Source organism: Crocodylus siamensis, chromosome 6 (genome assembly GCF_052110815.1).
Source record: "Crocodylus siamensis isolate JL-2025a chromosome 6, ASM5211081v1, whole genome shotgun sequence".
NCBI lineage: Eukaryota > Metazoa > Chordata > Crocodylia > Crocodylidae > Crocodylus > Crocodylus siamensis.
Window position 1 is genome coordinate 19,675,221 of NC_143400.1, and position 21,483 is coordinate 19,696,703.

General features: G+C 53.6%; 1 protein-coding gene across 1 annotated transcript; it reads right to left on the reverse strand.

Moving 5' to 3' along the window:
• Positions 1-934: 934 nt before the first annotated feature.
• On the reverse strand, positions 935-21,338 carry NLGN2 (neuroligin 2). Its single transcript, XM_090055576.1, has 7 exons — positions 21,205-21,338; positions 17,902-18,511; positions 14,747-14,803; positions 7,345-7,494; positions 6,112-6,297; positions 5,000-5,789; positions 935-3,569 (listed from the first exon to the last, which is right to left on the reverse strand). Exons 2-7 carry the CDS (start codon positions 18,335-18,337, stop codon positions 2,708-2,710), a joined length of 2,481 nt encoding a protein of 826 aa, XP_089911702.1. The 5' UTR covers positions 18,338-18,511; positions 21,205-21,338; the 3' UTR covers positions 935-2,707.
• Between the last annotated feature and the right edge of the window lie 145 nt (positions 21,339-21,483).

Sequence of the window (21,483 nt, forward strand, 5' to 3'; positions counted from 1 at the left end):
GTGGCCATCTTGGATTTCACCATACACGCAGATAGGTTGGGTAGCAAGACGTGCAAAGCCATCTGGGATGCCAGTTGCAGGTGGCCATCTTGGATTGTGACGCCCAACCAATTTCCAATGAAGATGGGCCTGTGCAATCGATACTAGGGGGCATGTAAAGGTAGGGGAGAAGGGCATCATTTGGCAACAGAATAAGGCCAAGATGGGGCTGGGGAGGGCAGAGGCCGGGCATGACCCCCACTGCTGCTGGCACCCTGGCCTACTCACAATAGAATGGTGGAGGACACCTGGAAACACCCCTCCAATGCCCCCCCTGAGAATTTAACCCCTTCCCCCCTGAAAAGGGTGCTGAATTTGGCACAGATCTTTACAAAAATGCAGTAAAAAAAGAAAACAAACCCAAAACAAAACCCTAGTTATAGGTAAAGAAGAGATAGAAAACCCAGAGAGCAAAGCAGAGACAGCCCATCCTGCTTTCCCAAGGCTCCCTCTTCCCCCCCCAGATGCCATCACACCCTGTGTCCACTTGGGGTGGGGGGGAAGGGGAGGAAGAAATCCTGTGCTTCTGCAGTCACTACTCTCCTCTCCTCCCACCCATGTCCCAGGGTGCCCCAACCTAGGACCCAGGCACTGCACATGAGGGATAGATGGGGAGACAGGGCATGTGGGGATGAATAGATGGATTGAGGGAGTATGTAAGGAAAGAAGGGAGGGGTATGAAGGGATGGATGGAGGGATGGGTGGATGAAGGGTGTGTTGTGTGGGTGGATGGCTGAAGGGTGCGCTGAGTCGGTGGATGCATGGTTAGATAAAATGTATAAGGTTTGATGGACAGATAGATAGAGGCCATGTGGATAGATAGCTAGAGGCCATGTAAGCAGATGGATGGACAGATAGATATCTGTGTGTATAGGGCTTAATGGGCAGATAGAGATTATGTGGGTGGGTGGGTGGATGGACAGACAGACATAGAGGGGTTTTTTGGATGGAGGAATGGACGGATAGATGCACGGATGGGTGTAGAATACATGACAAACAAACGGCATAGATAGAACAAATGAATGACCAAATGAACAAACAACTGAGGGGGCACGGTAGATGGACAGACGGACAGATGGATAGAACGAACAAACAAACTGAGGAGGCACATGGGGTGGGTGGATGGATGAATCAGCCCCCTGGATAGACAAATCCCATGAACATGCCTACCCCACGACCTCCTGCCCTTCCACTCTGTCCATGGGGGTCTCTCATCCCCCTTTTCCCTCCTGCAGGCAGGCACTGGACCCCCCCACCTTCCCCTGTCAGCCCCACCTCATCCATTGCCCCTCCCCCCCAATCCCCATCCTAGACCTCCTCGCCTGTCTCCAAGGTTGTTTGGCACTTCTCCACTTACTCATTAGCCAGAGCCATTGGGGATCTTGGGTATTTGGCACTGTTGGCTCGATGGAGAGGGAAAAAGAAGGAAGGGGGAAGGTGGCCAATGGAGGAATAGAGAGCAAAGACATCAGGGCAGGAAGGAGGGAAGAAGAAAGCAGCTGATGGAGGAATAGGCATCAAGCCATTGGAAGAAGAGAGTGGGAAAGCCTCCACGGAGGAGCAGACTTGGGTTGGGAAGGACAAACAAGCATGAAAGGAGGAATATGAAAGGCACCAGCAAAAGAGTAGGAGGAGGAAACGTAACCTTGGAAAGAAGGGGAAGGTGAAAGCTGCTAGCGGAGGAGAGATGCCCAGTGAGGTGGGGAAGATGGGATGGAGGAAGAGAGGCAGGTGGAGGGGGCATGCATTGGGGGTGGGGGGGAAAACAGGGACCTCCTTCAATCCCCTCCCCATCTTGTTCTCTCCTTCCCCCCCTTGCTCTGGGTTTCTCGCGGGCACATGCAATCGCGCAGCGGGTCCCGTGTCCCATTGCCCCCCCACCAAGAAAGTCTCTTCTGTGCATAAAAAAGGACCCCTCCCCCCCAATAAACCCTGCCCACCCGCCCCACCCCCTCCCCAAAAAATCCCGAGCTTCCATCATTGATACATTCGCAGTCCAGGGAGGGGGAAGGGGGGAAGAAATAAGGAAGAGGATGAGTCCAGGCATCACTCGCCCCCCTCTCTGAGACCCCCCCTTGGGCTCCGTGGCAGCAGTGGGGGGGCCGGTCTCTTAGCCCCACGCTGTGGGGGGCTGGCGGCCTCTTGGGATAGCATTGGGTCCAGCCAGTGGTATGGTGGGCATCCCTTTCTGCCGTGTTGGATGGCCACCATCCAGAGGAGTCAGTGGGTGGCTGGCATCCTCTCTCCACCATCTTGCATGGCCGTTGGGTTGCTCCCATGCCCCATCTGCCATCTTGGATGGCTGTTGGGTGGCTCCCACCTAACGGGCAGCTGGTGTCCCTTGTCTGCCATCTTGGATGGCCTTTGGGCAGTGCCCACCCAACAGGCATTGGCATCCCCTGTCCGCCATCTTGGATGACCATTGGGTGGCTCCCACCCAATGGGTGGCTGGTGTCCCCCATCCACCATCTTGGAAGGACATGACGTGGTCACCATCATCCGGAGTGGTGACCACGCTGGGACCTCCTAAGGGCGGGGGTTGGCCCACAGTGCCTCCCTGTTGGAAGGACCTTGGTGGTATCCATTTGCCACTGGACGCCTGGATTCCCTGGTGCCATGGGGAGCTGAGGAAGGGGGACAAGGGGCCAGGGGAAGGGGGGGGAGGCCACTATACACGCGTGGTGGAGTGGGGGTGTGGCAGCGTGTTATTGTGGCCAGCTGGGAAAGTGTTGAATGGGTGCAAGGCCTGGATGCCTGTGATGGTGCTGGGGATCATGGTGATGGTGTTGGGCGTCATGAGCGGGACGTCATCAGGCGCCCGCCGCAAGGCCAGGGTGTAGTCCGGGGGGCAGGCTGGGCGCAGGAGCTCATGGGGCCTCAAGGGCTCCAGATCGTGGGTGTCATGCTCAGCATGCTTGATCTGCAGTGACATGATCTCCTCCTCCTGCCCAGTGTGGAGGAGGTCATTGGCTGCATTGCGCTGGGGACTGAGGCGCCGAGCCGCTGCTGCCCCCACGGCCACCATACTGCCCCCCGGCGCTCCCCTCAGCTCATGCCTCTTGTCCCGCTTGTAGTAGAGGGCAGCAAAGGCCAAGATGTTGAGGAAGAGCAGTGAGGCCCCCACGGCCACTGTCACGCTCAGCTCTGTGGAGTAATCGCGGGAGTCCCCTGGGAAGGGTGCATAGCGGCGCCGGTCATCCGTCTCATCCTCGTCAGGTGGGAGTGTGGGGAAGGGGCGGCGGGTAGTACTGGGCCCTGGGCGACCACCAGGGGGCCAGCGGGTGCCGTAGGGTGGGAGGCGGGTGGTGGTGGATGTGTAGATGATCTCATGAAGGTTGTGGAGGTGGGGCACCAGCTCCAGCCAGAAGGCCACTTTGTTGGCCCGGTAGTTGTCGCGGACGCGGGGCTTGAGGCCAATGTGTAGATACTGCTTGTCCTTGGTGTTGAACTTGGTCCACACCACCTCCTCAAAGCGGTTGGGCTTGGTGTGAATGAACTTGGTGTCCTGGGGGACCGGCTGGTTGGGGTCACTGCAGGTGGGAGGGGAGGCGGGATTAGTTGGGATGGGGAGCCCAGAGGAGCCACCCACCCACCTGCCCAACCCAATGGCCATCCATCCATCTCCATACGTGCATTCATCTCCATCTCTCCATCCACCCACCCGATCCACCATCCATCTATCTCCACTCACCCAATGGCCATCCATCCATCCCCACATATCCATCTACCCATATCTACCCATCTCCATATGTCCACCCATCCATCTCCACCCATCCACCCACCCAATCTAGTATCCATCCATCTCCACCCCTTCGTCTATCCACCCACTCAGTGGCCATTCATCCATCTCCACATGTCCATCCAGCATCCATCCATGTCTACCCACCCAATGGCCATCCATCCATCTCCAGACATCCATCCACGCATCTCCACCCATTCACCCACCGAATCCACCATGCATCCATCTCCATCCATCCACCTACCCAATGGCCATTCATCCATCTCCACATGTCCATCTGCCTCCCCACCCATCCAACATTCATCCATCTCCATCCCTCCATCTATCCAGCCACCCAACGGCCATCCCTCCATCTCCACATGTCCATCCATCCATCAACCCACACAATCCACTATCTATCCATCTCCATGCATCCATCCATCCATCCAACTACCCACCCAAGCCACCCTCCATGCATCCCTAAGTGTTCATCCATTCATCTCCATTCCTCCATCCATCTACCCACCTGACAGCTACCCATCCAGCTCCACATGTCCACCCCTCCATCTCCATGCATCCCTCCATTCAGTCACTCACCCAACCTACCATCCATCCCTCGCTACGTGTCCATCCATCCATCTAACCACCCAAGCCACCACACGCCCATCCTTCTCCATCCATCTGCCGAAAGCATCATCCATGCAGTCCTTCATATTCCCCATCCTCTCCCCGTCTTTGTATTCACTCCCAAACCTCAACCCATTTACCCATCCATTGGTCCACTCCTTCCCATCCATCCATCCATCTCGTCAGACCCTGCAACCATCTATCCATCTGTTCATCTCCACCCAACACACCATCCATCCATCCCACCAACTCCACTTTTCCATCCACTCACCTTCCATTCACTCTGCACACACAGCCAGGCAGCTCCTCAAACTCATCCACCCACCATCACATATGTTCTTCTTTCCCTTTGGCCTTCGTTCCTCCCTCCTCACCCCCTCCATGCTTCATCAGACAGCCAGCTGGCCCCTAGCACCATATCCCTCCATCTCCTCATGCATCCATCCATCCATCCATCCATCCCTTCTCACTTCTAACCTACCCATCCATCTATCCATCCCTTCTCATCCATCCATCCTCATTTCCACTCACCAACCCATCCACCCCTTCTCATTTCCATCCATCCACCCATCCTCACGCCCTTGCCTTCCTCATCCCTTCCCCCCCCACACACACCCTGTCTTGGCAAAGTTGGTCCAGTAGGTCATCACCACAGCACTGAGCATGACATCGTTCTTAGAGAAGTTGCAGGGGAAGAGGTCGGTGGCCCCGATCATGGGCACGCCAAAGACATAGGGGATCTCATCCCCGTGGGCTGCATCGGCCCACTCAGGCCGCGCATCCGTCTGGCAGTGGTGGTAGAAGGTGTAGAAGTAGACGGGTGACTGGTACTCAGCGTGGAGCTTGGCCGTGGCAACTGCCGGGGCCACCCACTGGTGGTCAGTGAAGAGGGCCAGGAGGGTCTTCCTCCTCATCTCCCCATTGTCCCGATCAGCCCAGTCTGTGTACATGAATTTAATGGTCTCCCGCAGGATGTCCTTGCCCTCTGGGTACCCATAGAGGTTGTCCACAAAGTTGGAGATGGTGAAGTCGAAGTAGCTGGCTGAGATCCCGTCCTCGTTCTCCATCGAGTCCTCCACGAACTTCAGCCCCTCACCCTGGTTCACCCCGATGAGAATGTCATAGTTGAGGAACTCGCCTTGCTGCATCAGGATCTCGGGGTCATCAGGAACCACATCTCCATCCACCACAGGCCCAAAGGCGATGTGGTACCGGGCCGGCTGGATGTCCTGGTCTACCAGCTCACGATAAGGCTTGCGGCGGAGGCACTCCACCGCCTCGGCCGTGTCCGGGTGGTCACAGCCCACCTTGGAGGCCAACAGGCGGGTGTACTTGAGGGGCTGGTAGTTGACAGACCAGCTGGAGATGGCTGTCCCACTCTGTGCAATGGCCTTCTGGAAGAGACCTGGGTGGGAGTGAGGGAGAGGGTCAGAGGGCAGGGTAAGGGAACAATGGATGGATGAGAGAGAAGCATGGATGGATGGATGGATGAAAGGCTGAGAGAGATGGATGGATGGATGGATGAAAAGCTGAGAGATGAATAAAAGGTTGAGAGAAGGATGGACAGATGGGCTCAGAAGATGGATGGATGGAGAAAGGGCTAACAGAAGGATGAATGGATGGATGGAGGCAGTGCCTGTAGATAGATGGCCAGATCGATCCCCAGGGCCCTGGGGCTGGGGCCCAATCCCTCCAGGGGATCCATCGGGAGAGGGTGGGGCTGGTACCTTCCGAGTGGTGGGAGAGGATGAGTAGGTTGACGCAGGAGGCGCCAGCACCCGAGCCGAAGATGGTGATTCGCTCGGGGTCGCCCCCAAAGTGCCCGATATTCTCGTTGAGCCACCGCAGCGCCTGGATCTGGTCCAGCAGCCCGTAGTTGCCCTTGGCCGCCTGGTCCCCCGTGCTGAGGAACCCTGGGAAAGGCAGGGGAGGGGTCATACCAGCGTTCGGAGGCCCCTCCCCCATTCCACCCAGCCCCCAACATGCCCCACCCAAGAGGTGGCTGCATCTCACCCCCTTGGGTGAGGGAGCTTGGTATAATTCACTGGCCCCCTTTGGGGCAAAAGGGGAAGGAACATGCAGTTGATAGCCCCTCCCTTCAGGAATAATGGCCCCACCCCCAGCCCCTCCTGGAAGGCCAGAAGACCCCTCTCCATTGTGTTCCCCCTTGCCAGAGGGGTGGGAAGGGGAGTATGAGTAAAGGGCATGGAGAAAGGTTGGACGAGAGATGGATGAGTGTGGGGAAGGATAGATGGGTAAAGGGATGGATGAAGGGAAGGATGGAGGGACTGAGGGTGTATTGAGTGGATAGACGGATGGGGGATGGAGAGAAAGTGTTGAGTGTATGGACAGATGGAGATGGAGAGAGGGAGGGAAAGAGGGTGTGGTGAGTGGATGGATGGATAGATAGATGGATGTATGGGGACAGGTGGTGTGTTGGGTGGATGGAGGAAGGGTATATTGGGTAGACCAAGCAATGGATGGATGGGGACAGGGATGAATGGAGGAGTGTGGATGTATAGACAGAGTAGAAGGATGGAGGGTTGGATGGATGGCATGTTGGGTGAGTGGATAGACGAGTGACTGGATGGATAGGCAGAGGTTGTGTTGGGTGGATCAGGGGATGGATGGATAGACGGGTGGAGGAAGGAACAGAAGAGTGCAGGAATGGATGAAGAGATGTGCATGAGATGGATGGACTGTTGGTTAGATCAGAGAATGAATGGATGAACGGATACACGCATGGATAGATGGTGTGTTGGGTAGATCAGAGGATGGATGGATGGATGGAGGGTGTGTTGGGTGGTGAAGGGGTGGATGGATAGACAGACGGATGGATAGAAGGTGTGTTGGGTGATCAAGGGATGGATGGATGGAGGGTGTGTTGGGCAAATCAGGGGATGGAGGGAGGGATGAAAGGAAGCACAGGGCTGGGGGGCAGGGCAGGTGCAGGGCCTCACCAAGCATGCCAAGCCGGTAGTTCATGGTGACCACAATGACATTGCCATAGGCGGCCAGCACGCTGCCATCGAACATGTTGCCCGTGCCCTCCATGTAGGACCCCCCATGGATGAAGAGCATCACTGGCTTCTTCCCACTGTCCCGGATGTCTGTGGGGTGGGAAGAGAAACTGGGTGTTACAAGCTGTCCCACCCCCATATCCACTGGGAACCTGCTCTGGCCCTTGCCTCTTCCGGTCCTATTCCCCTCCCCAATCTGCCCCCCTCTCCCTACAGAGCTGGGGGGCAGGGCTTGGGTGCAACTAGAGCCCCCTGTTATGGCTCTGTTGCCCAAGAAGAGGCAGCTTCCCCCCTCCCTCCTGCCAAGGGGTCAAGGTTCATGGAGCTAGAGGGATCAGAGGTGAACAAGGTCATGGCAGAGGGCAGGAGGTCCTTTGCATGGATATGGGTATATGGGAGAGCTCGGGAGGGGAGAGGTCAGAAGTCAACAGGGCAGAAGGGTCTGGGGTCAGAGGCCCTGGGACAGGATATTTCTAAAGGTCAGAGGTCACCCAGCTGAATGGGGGAGGGGGTCAAAGGTCAATAAGGTAGAAGGCTCTGGTGCCAGAGGCTCTGGGATGGGGTGTTTCTAAGGGCCAGAGGTCACTGAGATGAATGGAGGAGGGGAGGGGGTCAAAGATGCCTAGAAGAGGTCAGGGGTCATGAGCCCAGTGCAGTGCGAGTCTCGGGGCTGATGCTTGAGGGGTCAGAGGTCAGGTGTATCTCCCAAGGGGTGGTCAGTGGCTCCTCCCCAGGGTCAAAGGTCGCCTGCTGGCCCTCCCTTTTCCATGGAAATGGCCCGAAAGATGTCCCCCCTCTTGGAAATGTGCTTTCTTTTCTAGGTCATCTCCATCTCCATGGCAACCAGGGGCCTCGTTAATTCTGTGCCAACTGGAGAGTGTTAATTAGACTCAACCAGGCCTTAATTAGCAGCTGTTGCTCAGCCCCGCCCCCTGCCCTGCACCCGGAGGGGTGATGGGGAGGACGGGGACACATACTTGCACACTCACCAGACCTCTCAAAAGCCTACATTCAGGATGTCCAGGCCCCACACACTCACCATGTCTCTCGCACACTCACCAAGTCCCTTGCACGCACACAAGGGTGTGTGCACATGTCCAGGCCCTTACACACTCAACAGGGCTGTCACACCCTCACTGAGTCCCTTGCACATTTACCAAGGCTCTTGCATGCTCGCTGAGTCCCTTGCACACTCACCAGAACTGCCACACACTAAATGAGCCATATGCACACTTGTGAGGGCTCTCATACTCACCAGGGCTCTCTCACACATGTCCAGCCCCTTGCACACTCATGGGGACTCTCACACACTCATCACAGCTCTAACATTCGTGCCCAGACCCTCACACACTCACCAGGATTCCCACACGTGTCCATCCCCTCACACACACACACACCCAGCCCCTTGTGTACTCACCAGAGCTCTTGCACATATGTCCAGCCCCTTGCACTCTCACAGAACCCCTTACACACAAAGAGGTCAGCAGACACATAGGGGCCTGTCGCACACTCGCCTGCCAGGTCGCATGCCTCTCCCATCACTCAAACCCACACCCTGTAGCTCGTCTGCCCCTTCCCCTTTCTGCACATGCTCTGGCCATGTATCTGAACCCAAGACAGCCCACCCTGCCGATCAGTAGCACACTTGTGCACTTAAATGGCTACAGGCACGAGACACTTAGCTAAGGGGCTGAGACCAGACATGTTCATATGCATGCACGTGTGCGCGCGCACACACACACACACACAGAGCAAAACCAAGATACCTGGGATATATGTGCGCATGCATACACACACACACACACAACCCAGGCGCCCAAGACACATATGTGTGCAAATGCATACACAGAACTTGGGTGTCACACGCATACAACCCAGGCATCCGGGACAGACAGACAGACAGGCACACACACACACAGCATGACCGAGGTGCCTGGGACATGCACATGTGTGCACACAATCACACACACACACACACACACACACGGATGCACAGAACTCAAAGGGTCTTACACACACACACAAAGCCTGGGCATCTGGAACACATATACACACATGCACGCATGCATGCACACACACAGAATCCACACACCCAGGACACACACACACAGAACTTGATCATCTAGGACATGGAAACACACACACGACCCAGGCATCCGAGGCGCGCACACCTGAAGAAGCCAGGAGTCCCACACACACACACAGAGGTATCTGGGACTCACACAAGGGAGTTCAAAGTGTGTGGGGGGGTCATCTCTGGGGCAGCCCCCATGGGCACTGGGGGCAAAACTGTGACCCCCCCAGTCTGGTGCAGCCCCCTCTTCTACCCCCATCACTGCTGTGGGCTTGATATTGAGTGATATTGAGTGATGGGCGAATGTGGGGAGGGGTCTGGCCTTCTAGTACCTCCCAGTCCCCCTTTCCCCAGCTTCCAGTTCAGAGCAAAATTGTTGGGGGGGGAGGGGAAGAGAGAGGGGAACAAGAGTCCCCCCTCCCTCTGGCAGCCTCATGTGCACTGCAGCTTTAAGAACCACCCCCCACCAAAAAAGGCCAAAAAAGTCCCAAAAATCAAGAAATGAGCAAAAAAAAAAGGGGGGGAGAATAATAATAATAATAAAAAAAAATCAAGCACTGTTTTTGGGACCAAAAAAAACCCTTTGGGGGCAGCCATTTTGGGCGGAAAAGGCCCAGATTTGGGCAGAACAAGGAGAATCAGAAAAATAACCAGTAAAAAAGTGGGTGACCAGCCACACTTCAGGAGCTGCTGTGGGGCTGGGGCTGGGGCTGGGTTTTGTTGATTTGGGGTGTTTTAGACTGATTTGGGTTCTCTTTTGCTGTATGTCTGATTGGGCAATTCACTGTTGATTGGCGAGTCCAGGCCTGGCCAAGTTGATTCTGGGGGTGGGGTGGGGGGGAGTTCCCTCTTTTGACTATTTCTAGCTCTTTTTTGTTGATGTTTTTGAAAGGGTTGCGCTGAGATTTGCTTATTTTTGATTGGTTCTTCCTCACCGGCTCTCACTTTTGTTTGGTTCTCCATTGCCCATTCTTGATCTGACAGGGCCACTTGCTGATTTTTGTGTTTTTTGGAGGATTTTTTGCTGCTATTTGTGCGTTCAAGGGTTGAGTTTTTTCTTTTACTGATCTTTGTGGGTTTCCAGGATGTCTTTGCCCATTTTTATTGATTCCAAGTCATTCCAGGTCCCTGATTTTTTTTGGTTTTGCAGGTTTTGTGCTGATTTTTGTGGGGTTTTTTGGTGATTTTTTTAATGGGATCTAGTGGGCTTTTTTTGGCTGATTTTTAATGACTCACTATTTGCTGATTTTTGTGGGTGTAGGGGCCATTTTTTCAAATTTTTTATTGATTCCAGGTCACCTTTTGCTTATTTTGGTAGGATTTGGGGGGTTTTGCTGATTTTAAATGACTCTCGGTCACTATTTGCTGATTTTTGTGGGTTCTTCAGGAGGGCATTGATTTTTTTTATTGATTCCAGGTCACTATATGTTAATTTTTGCAGATAGGGGAGGGGGTTGGGGGGAGGGTTCTAGTACATTTTTGATTGTTATCGATTCTTGGTCACTATTTACTGGTTGTTTTTTGGGGCGGTGCTGATTTTGGGGGGCACTAGTGATTTTTTTGGCCAATTTCTAATGCCTAGGTCATGATTTGCTATTTTTTGTGCACGGGGGGTAGTTGATTTTTGTTGGTTCTGGGTTGCCGATTTTCATTGAATCAAGGGCACTATTTGCCAATTTTTGTGGGCTGTAGAGTTTTTTGCTCATTTTTGTGGGGTCTAGAGGGTTTTTTTTTTCCAGATTTTTGTGGGTTTTGGGGGTTTTTTTTGCTGATTTCTTGGTGAGGTTTTTGGCTTATTTTTAATGCCTAAGATTTTTTTTTAGGTTTTTGGGGTCTTCTGGGGTGTTGTTATTGTGAGGTTTTTTGCTGATTTTTTGGGTTTCCAGGCAGGGTTGCTATTTTTGATTGGTTCTACATCACAGGCTGCTGATTTGCAAGGGAGGGTGGTCTAGAGCTTTTTCTTGCGGGTTTTTTTTTTTTAATTTTAAGTACTATTTGCTGCTTTTTGTGGGTTCCATGGGGTTTCATAACTGAATTTGATTGGTTTTGGTTCAGCTCCTGATGATCTTTAGGGCCCCTGGTTCCCTGTTTCTTTTCTCATAGGCTCTTTAGGTCACAATGGGCTAGTTTTTATTGGTTCTGGGTAATTGTTTGCTATTTTTTTATCAGACTGGATGGCTTTTCATTGGTTCCAGGGCAGATTATGCTGATTTTAATTGGTTCTAGTCTCATTCTTCATGAGTTTTAGGGGTTAAAATAGGTTCTTCTTATGGGTTCTGGGCCACTGATGATTTCTGTGCATTTTAGCTCAGTTTTGCTAATTTTTAGCCGTTCTTATTCACCTTCTGCTGATTTTTTATGGATTGTAGGGGGACTTCTTGCTGTTTTTTTCTGGGCTCTGCTTCCATTTGTGGTGATCTTTATCATCACTAGTTGTTGACTTTTGCGGGTTTTGAGGTTTTTACAATTTTTTTCTGGGGTCTAGTTCAGTTTTTGCTGATCTTTCTACATCACTCGTTGATTTTTGTGGGTTCAAGAAGGGTTTTGGTTGATTTTTGTGGCTCCTACAAGTTTTTTCTTGCTGGTTGTTTGGGTTACATTTTGTTTCTTTTTTATCAACCCTAGTGAAGTTTTGTCTCATTTTTGTAGGTTTTAGTTCATGGTTTGTTGACTTTAAGGGGGTCCCATTCAGTGTCTGCCAAGTCTTCCCAGTTCTAAGCTGGTTTTGGCGGCTTCTACATTATTTTACTGGGGTTTGATGGGGTCTACCTCATGGTTGGCTGTTTTTTGAGAGTCCTGTTGATTTTTTGGGGGGTGATTTTGCTTGGTTTTCATTGACTTACTGTTGAATTCCTGCTCGTTTCAGGGGCTTCCCATTGACCTTTTTCATGGATAAGCCATTGGATTCTGTGGGTTTTTTCCTGTTGCTTTTCAAAGATGTGGGTTTTTTTTCTTATTCTTCATTTTATTTGGGGACACGTGTTAATTTCTCCTGGATTTTTCTTCATTAGTTCATTTGGGGTTTTTTGCCTTGATTTTGGTTAATTTCTGTTGGTTTTTGTAGGGGATGGGGTTGTTGGTTCTGGTTATGTTTTTTACTGATTTTTTGGTTTTTTTTATTGATTTGGGTGCTTGTGTTGTTTTTTTTTAAATTAATATTACTGCTCTTTTTCTTGGTTATTTTTTTGGGGGCGTCTCCCCTCTCCATTGAATCTAGATGATTGGGGGTGGCTATGGTTGGGTTTTCTGTTGACCTGACTTGATTTTTGGGGCTGAAAAAGGCTATTTTTTGTTGTTTCAGTTTTCAAGTTGGTTTTGTTTTTGTTTTGTTTTTTGTGGACGCTTTGGGGTTTTTCTTCTTTTGGGGGTTATGGTGGTTGATCTCAGGTGACCTTTTCATTGATTCTGGTTCCAGCTGAATCTCAGCTGAATTTGAGGCAGGTTTTTCTTGGTTCCAGGTCTGCAGTTGGTCAAAGGCCCTTGACAACCAAGTTGGGTTTTGAGCCGTTTTGTTGCTTTTCAGTCGGTTTTTTTGGAGGGATTCCAGACATTTTTGGTTGAATTGGTTGGATGGTTTTGTTAGGGTCTTTTGGTTGGTTTTGTTGATTTTTTAAAAGAGGATTTTTGGTGAATTTTGGTGGATTTGGGGGGTATTTTTTTTCTGAGTCTTTGGCTGGTTTATGTTGGGGTTTGTTTGGCCTTTTATGCTGAGTGGTGTTGGGGTGTTAAGCTGTTTTGTTCATTTTTTGTTGCAGCTGAAAAACCCAACAAAATGCTTTTTTCTGGTTGGATTTTGTTGGGAGATTTTTGGCTGTTCCTCCCCCCCCCCCGCTTTTGCTCAATCTTTTACTGGGTTTCGGGGGGGGTTTCCTGGTTTGTGCTGAATTTTTGGCTGCTTTCTATTGGCATTTTCAGCTGATTTTTAGCTGGATTTTACTGAGTTTTTGGCTGGGTTTTCTTGGGGTTTTTTGCTGGTTTTTCCCTGAGTTTTGTGGAGTTTTTGTTTGGTTTCTGTGGGGTTTTGTGGCTTGTTTTGTTGGGTTTTCCCTGGTTTTTGCTGGGGTTTTTAGCTGCTTTTGTTGGGGATTGTTGAGATTCGCTAGTTTTTGTTGAGTTTTTGGCTGGATTTTTGCTAGGTTTTGTTGAATTTTTGGCTTGTTTTTGTTGGGGTATTTTGGTGGTGTTTTTTTTCTTTTTTATCAGGTTTCTGCTGGGTTTCGTTGGTTTTTTTGTCTGGTTTTGTTGAGGTCTTAGCTGGTTTCCATTGGGGTTTTTCAGTTGTTTTTTTGCTGAGTTTTGTGGAGTTTTTGAGTGCTTTCTGTTGGGTTTTTTGGCTGGCTTTATTAAGTTTTTGGCTGGTTTCCATTAGGGGTTTGGGGGCTATTTTTTGATGAGTTTTGTTGAGTTTTCCCTTGGTTCTTGTTGGTTTTTTGGGCTGCTTTTGTTAGGGTGTGCTGACTTTTTGTTTGGGTTTTTTGCTCCGTTTCCAGTGATGTTCTCAGTGGTTGTTTGCTGATTTTCTTGGGCAGCTTTTGCTTCATTTTGCCGGGTGTCCCTGATCTTGACTGGAATTTCATGAGGGTTTTGGTTGATGGTTTTGGGCAGCTTCTGTTGGCTGTTTTGTGTGTTGCCTCTGGTGATTTTTTGGTCAATCTGGGTTGATTTTTGGGTTGTTTCTTGTTGATTTGGAGGTTTGAGTTGGATTTTTTAAATAATTTTTGGTTGACTTCTTGGTTGGTTTTTGTCAATATTGCGGGTGTTCGTTGCTTTTTTAATATCAATTTTGTTTGATTTTTGTGGGTTTTTTCCTGACTTTGGGGGAGCCTTGTTGGTTTTTCTGACTCAGTTTTGGTTGACTTTTTGATTCCTTTTTGTTGATAATATTTGGGTTTTTTAATCTTGGGCTTTTTTGTTGGATTTCTTGATCAGTTTTTGTTCACTTTGGGGGACTGTTGGATTTTTTATATTATTATTGATTTCTGTTGAGTTTTTTGCATTGGGTCCTGGGGACTTTGGGGATTTTTGTTGACTTGGGAAGTGTTAAGATTTTTTAAATTTTATTTTAATCAATTCCTTTACTGCTTCGTTGTCTTTTTTTTTTTTGGCTGGTCTTTTGTTGGTTTTGCGGAGGGGGGGAATTTTACTGATACTTCCTCCCCCCCCCAGGAATGAAAGAAAAGAAGGGAAGTTAAAAAAGCAAAAAAAAAAAACAATAAGAAAAGAAAAAAAGGCAAGAAAAAGAGGTGGAAAACATGCAGCCGAAAATACCTTCATCAGCTGAGGGATTGTTTCCAGACGGGTCGTCCCGTTTTTTTGTGAGTGGACCTAAGACCAGGGAAAAAGAAGAAAAAAGAAAAATTGGGAAAGTGGGGAAAAAAACGAGAGAGAGCAAAGAGCAAGAAAAAAAATACACCAAAAAAAGAGAGAAATCAAGAGGGTTTTTTTTTTTTTGCTTTAAAAAAAAAAAAACAAGGAAAAAAACCACCCAAGAACAGTTTAAAAAAAATACCTTTTTTTTTCTCAGAATCGCAATTTTTTTTCCGCCAACAAGCAAAATACCAGCTTTTTTCCCCCGAAAAAAGGCCACAGAGAAAGAGAGAGAGACCGAGAGGACACAGGAAGTAGCTGTTGAGTCAAAGGCGGTTAAAGGTGGGGTGGGGGTAAGAAGAGGGGGGCTGGGGGGCTACAGGAGGGGGGAGATAGGGCAGGTCCTGTGTCCCACAGCTGTGGGCTCTGTGCCAGGGGGATGGATGGACAATGGGCACAATGACAGACAGACAGACAGACAGACTAGATAGAGTATAGAGAGATGGATGGATAGAAGGATGGATACATGGGGGTGGTGGGGACAGTGGATGGATGGAAGGATGGACAGATGGAGGCTTGTCGGGTAGATCAGGAGATGGATGGATGGGCACGATAGAGGGAGAGAGGGGATGGCTGTAGATGGAAGCGTGGGGAGAGGACCCAATGTTTGGACAGACAGAACAAGAGATGGGCAGACTGGCAGAAGAAAAAAGGATGGATGGCAAGATGGATGGAGGGGAGGGTGTGGGGAGGGATGGACAGAAAGAGATGGACTGGGGGACTGAGGAATGGGCAGAGATGAAAGGAAGGAAAGAGCAACACAGGGAGGGATGGATGCATGGGAGATTACGGGGAGACAGACTAAAGATTGACCAGACAGATGGATGGACAGGTTGGGGTGTGAGGCCAGATGGATGGACTGGGGGGAGGGGAGGTGGAAAGGAGGGACCAGTACACATGGGCACCAAAGCCCTGGGGACTGAGCCAGAGGGTTCAGACCAGGTGTCCCCCCATCCCAGGGGGTCCAAACTGCGAAACAGCAGCAGCCCCCCAACCCCCCCCACTTCCCATGGCACAGTGCAGAGACACCCTGGGTGTCCAGCCCCCCAGCTCTCACCCCCCAGCCCCCTTCCCCTCCCAGAGATCCCAGACATCTTGACACCCAGCACCCCCTGCTCTCGCCCCCTCCATCATTAACCCCTCGCTAGCCAACCACTGCAAAGGAACAGGCTGCAAAAGGGTGGGGCGAAGGGGACTGGGAGCCCAGACACCTGTGGTCTTTGGGAGGGGAGTGGGACTGAGGGGTGAAAGTGGGGGGGTGGCTGAGGGCCCAGATGCCTGGGTTTTATTCAGCTCCGAGAGGGATTATGGGGCTGCAGGGTGGGGGTTTGGGAACCCAGACACCTGGTTCTATGCGGGGGGATGGACTCAGTAAAAAGCATCTCAGGACAGAGTAGGGGTTGGAGGGATGCCTGTGTGGGAGGGGTCTGCCCCCCCAGAATGCCTTCGAGGACTTCCCCCTTCCCAAAATGCCTTGCAGGTCCGGGGGGGGGAACCCCACAGACCCTCCCTTGCCCCCAGACTTACCCCCTCTGCCCACTGTCATTTGGTTTCTATGGTAACTGCCATCCCCCCTTCCTTGGTATGGGGTAGGGGGACAATCCCCACCTCCATGGCATCCCAGCCCCCTCTCCCCCCACCAGACACCCTACATCTCCATGGCAACCCTGTTGCCAGGACCCCTGCCCCTCCCCCTCTATTAAAAACACCCTCCCCTCCAGACCAATGGAATGGACCATTCCACAATACCCGCCCAGTCAGCCCAATGGACCACTCCACAACACTCCCCCGCCAATGGCATGGACCATTCCCAAGACACCTCATCAGCTCATGCAATGGGTTGCTCCATGACACCCCCCAGTCTGATGGAATGGTCCACAACACCCCCACCAATGGGGAGGGACCATTCCACACCACACCCCCAAGCCAACCCAATGGACCACTCCATGAGACACCTCTGCCAATGGAATGGACCATTCCATGAGACCTTATCCGCCAACCGCAGCCAACCCAATGGACTAGTCCACAACACGCCCGTCAAAGGAATGGACCATTCCATGACACCACCACTAACCCATTGGACCACTCCATTCCCCACCACCAACAATCCAATGGACCACTTCACAAACCCCCCGTGTACCAACCTAATGGACCACTCCATAACATCACTACCAAGCAAACGAACCGCTCCATGAGACCTCTGCCAATCTACTGACTTGTCCCCTCTATCAGCCAAACCAGCGGATCAGTCCATGATGCTCTCCAAACCCAACAGACTAACCCAAAACACCCCCTCCCCCACCAGTCAATCCAATGGACCAGTCCATGATATTTTTACCTGCCCAGTGGACTGCTTCATGACATCATCACCGACTGAATGGACCACTCCAGGACACCCCCCTCAATCTAATAGATGACTCTAGGATGCCCCCTGGACTCAAATGGACCAGTCCACAGCTTCCCCCAATTCAATAGACCACGCCGTGACCTCCCCTCTGACTCACTTCCAAGGGAAGTGGTGCTGGCTCCTACCCTGGGGGTCTTTAAGAAGAGGCTTGATGTTTACGTGGCTAGAGTCATTTGAGCCCAGTTTTTCTCCTGCGCAGGCAGGGGGTCGGACTTGAAGATCTACATGGTCCCTTCCAACCCAACTTCTATGATTCTATGACTGGCTTACTCCATGACATCCCCCTGGAGCCAATGGACTGCTCCAGGACACCCCTGAAAACCCACTGGCTCGCTCCATGACATGCCCCAACGCACTGGCCTACCCCACATCTCCACCCCTCCCCACCCAAAACCGCCGGCCCCCTCCCTGCTCAACCCAACTGGCCAATACCACGACACCCTCAACTTAAGCAGCCTGTGCCAAGATGCCCTCAGCCCAAACGTCCTATACCTGGATGCCCACAACCCAACTCAACTCAACCCGACCGACCTATACCAAGATGCAGCTAAACCCATCCCTACCAGTCTAGGCCAAGATGCTCCCAACCCAACCCAACAGCCACATCCATCCCAGGCCCCAGACCCAGCCTTTCCCGTCACCCCCTTACCGTCCTCGGTGGGCACATAGACGTTGAGATACAGGCAGTCCTCACTCTGGTTCTGGACGTAGGCCGCTACACCCTCCAGGTTGTCCGTGAACCACACGGGCAACATGATGGCTGGGAGGACGCCATGGACATTCTGGGGGCAGACAGGGGCAAAGGCCGTGGCATTTCTCACAGCTGCCCACGAGGCTGGGGCCTCGGGGGGCTGCCAACGCCGGGGCCCCACAGGCGGTGTGGCATAGGGCACCCCCAGGAACTGCACCACGGGCCCCAGGATCTCGTTGTTCAGGTCCTTCTTGATGCCCCGGAGCTTCCCAAAGTTGGTGGCCACCACGGGGAAGCGGTCGTCCACGCCCCGGCCGCCGCCCCCGCCCCAGATGGGCCCTGCAGCCCACAGCAGCAAGGCCAGGCCGGCCTGAGAAGCGAGGGTACCCCACATGGCACCTGGGAGCAGAGGATGCTGGGAAAGAGAGAGAGAGAGAGCGCGCGAGCGGGCAGGGCAAGGGAGGAAGCAGGGGTGGGGCTAGCAAGGGTGCGGGGGTCTGTTACGTTCCATGGTGAGTGAGGGGCAGTGGCACAGAAGGGTCAGGGTACAGGGCACGGAGGGGGCAGCCTGGAAACGGGATGGAAAGAACGATGGGTAAAATAATGGATGGAGGAATGGATAGATAAATGGATGGATGCAATGATGGATGGATGGACAGACAGACCAATGGGTGGAGAAATGGAACAAGGGATGGGTGGAATGACAGATGGAAGGACAGATGGAGGGAACAAAGAATAGGTAGATGGAGTGATGGACAAAGGAAGAGAATGAACGACAGACAGAGAAATTGGTAAAACAGTGGATGGACAGGTGAATAAGACAATGGATGAATGGGCAGAGAAATGGATGGACGGATGGACAGAATGAGAAAGAGGTGGCACAATGGATGGATGCAATGACAAAGGGACAGATTAAATGACAGGCAGATGGATAAAACAATGGGTGGACGGACAAATGGACAGATAAAGCAATGAATAGCGGGATGGAGGGAAGGATGGATGCACAGTGCAGTGGACAGATGGACGGATGAGCAGAAGAGATGGGGGGAGAGAGAAAAGCTAGGTCAGTGCTGTTCGCTCTTGCTGCCCCCCCGGTACCCCCACCCTCTTCCCCACCCCCCCCGGCCCTCCCCAAATGCAGGTCAGGCCTCGTCCACAGTACCCCCAACCCAGAGATCCCCCCAGTACCCCACAAGCTGTGTCAGCAGCTGCCCCCAAGACCCCTCCCCAGATCAGGGTGGCTCCCCCAGGACACTCCTGAGGTCCTGGTCCCCCCAAAAGGAGACCCTCCCAAGCCTCACACAGCTGCACCCCTCCCCTGACACAAACACCCCTGGACGCCTGGGTTCTTGCTCTCTCTCCCCCAGCCCCCACTTCTCCCCCACTCTATTCCCTTCCCTTGAAGACCCCCAGATGCCCGGATGCCTGGGTTCCCTCCTCACTCCAAGCCCTGCCCCCAGCAGGCCCTGGCCTACCCCCGCCATTAGTCTCTGGGGGCCCCTAATTAGATAAATGAGGAGTTTTCTCCATGGCTTCTCAATGCGGCAATTAGCCGCTGGGAACCTGTAATTAGTCCCAGACTTGTAAGAGAAAAGAATGGGGGGGGGGGAACATGGCAAGGAGGAGATGAACAGACAGAGCCTCCTAGCCCCCCCCATAACAGGCCTGGCTGCAAGGGTTAATGGGGCCTAGAAATCAGGTTGGTGCCCCTCACTCCCAAACTGCAGCACCCCCTCCCAATGGTGCCCCTCACTCCCAACCCACAGCCCCCTGCCCCGCCACCTCAGGGTTGTGGGGGAGGGGCGGGGTGGTCTCAGGGCCCCAGCCCATCCCCTCCTCTCTGGTCTCCGTAACCACTGCCCGGTTGCCGTGGCGATAAGAACCGGTCGCCATGCGTCTCCCTGGCAACCGGAGTTCCGGAGAGCAGATATTCTGGCTTACTCATCCCCCCCACCCCAGGGGAGAGCCCAGGCATCCTGGCACCCCCCCTCAGCCCCCTGCCCATAATCCAGAGACAGCACAGGTGTCCGGGGCCAGCTCCCACCCGTCAGCCCCCGCTCCCCTCCCAGCGAGTCCAGGCTCCCAGCCCCCTGCTCTCACCCATCAACCCCCACCCCCGGCTGGAGAACCCAGATGTCCGGGTGCCACAAGATGCCCTCAGGCACCTGCCACCCAAGGGGAGAACCAAGGAGTCCAGGGCTGTACCCCCATGTTCACCCCACTAGGCCTCACTCCCTTCTTCAGGCCACAGGAAGGACCCAGGCGTCCAAGCTCCTCATCTCCCCCCACCCTCCCCCAAACCACCAACCTCCCATAGCTTGGAAGACAACCCAGGTGCCCGGGGCCCAACCCCCCTCAGGGGAGAACCCAGGCATCCCGGTCTCAGCCCCCCATAATTCCCCCCCCAAAGCACCCAGGCGTCTGGGCTCCCCAATCCCAGACAAAGTGTGTGTGTGTGGAGGGGACAGACAGACACCTGGGGGGGTCCAGCTGCGGTGGGGAGTCTAGGGGCGTAGATGGGCCCATGCAAGGTAATGGGGGTGCTTGGGGGGGTCATAGGGGGCAACTGGAAGGGCTACAGGTGTAGATGGGCTCATGGGGGTGGCTGGGGGTGGTTGCAGGGTCTTGGGGGGGTCAAAAGGGGAAGCTGGGGGGCCTGGGAGGCCATGGGTGCGCTGTGGGAGTCCAGGGGGTCAATGGGGCTATGGGGGAACCATGGGGGTAGAGAGGGCAATGGGGGGTACTAGGGGTGGCTGAGAAGGTCCTTGGGGAGTCGATGGGGCTACAAAGGGCCATATGGGGGTCTAGGGGGGTTCATGGGGTCATGAGGGTAGCTGGGGGGTCTAGGGGATGCATAGGGGCAGTGGTGGGGTCTGGGGGGGAGATGAGGCTGGGAGGGCTGGGGACTTGATGGGGCAGTGGGACAGTCTGGGAAGATTGGCTTTGGGGAGGGCAACAGGGGCAGCCCGGTTTCTTGGGGGGGATAGAGGGGGCCTTGGAGGGCCACAGGGAGATGGGGTGGGCAAGGGAGGCAGATGAAGTCATGGGGGGTCAACTAGGCCATGGGGACAGTGGGGGTGAATGGGGCTGAGAGGGAGATCGCTGGTGCCATGGGGGGGCAATGGGGTGTTTGGGGGGGTAGAAGGGGACAACGGGGCTGGGGGCCGCGGCGGCGGGGGGGGGGGGGCAGGCCGCGATGGGAGGGAGGATGGATGGCCGGGCCGGGCCGGGCCGTGCAGGCCTCCCCCCGCAGCCGCTTACCCGCTTCACTCCTCCGCGCTCCGCAGTCGGGGGCACCCAGCGTCCGGGGGCGGCGGCGACGGGGCCGGGGGGGTCTCGGCTCTGCCGGGGGAGGAGCGGGGAGGCGGAGGGAGGATGCCGGGGGGGGGACTTCCAGAGGAGGGTCACGAGGGGTGGGGGGGCGGACGCCTGGGTGCTCCGGGAGGGGGATGAGGAGGCTGAAGGGGCCGGAGCCCGGTTCTCGGCCCCCCCGACAGGCCTGGAGACTGCTGGGGCGGAGCCCGGGAGGGGAGGGGGGGT

What these genes read in the sequence shown, in the direction of transcription:
- NLGN2 (XM_090055576.1), bottom strand. Translation starts at nt 18,337, where the DNA reads ATGTGGGGTACCCTCGCTTCTCAGGCCGGCCTGGCCTTGCTGCTGTGG. An exon ending in CTACCGGCTTGGCATGCTTG is followed by an intron (nt 6,298 to 7,344) that starts GTGAGGCCCTGC and finishes TGCCTTTCCCAG; the next exon opens with GGTTCCTCAGCACGGGGGAC. An exon ending in ACCAACTTTGCCAAGACAGG is followed by an intron (nt 3,570 to 4,999) that starts GTGTGTGTGGGG and finishes TCCCACCTGCAG; the next exon opens with TGACCCCAACCAGCCGGTCC.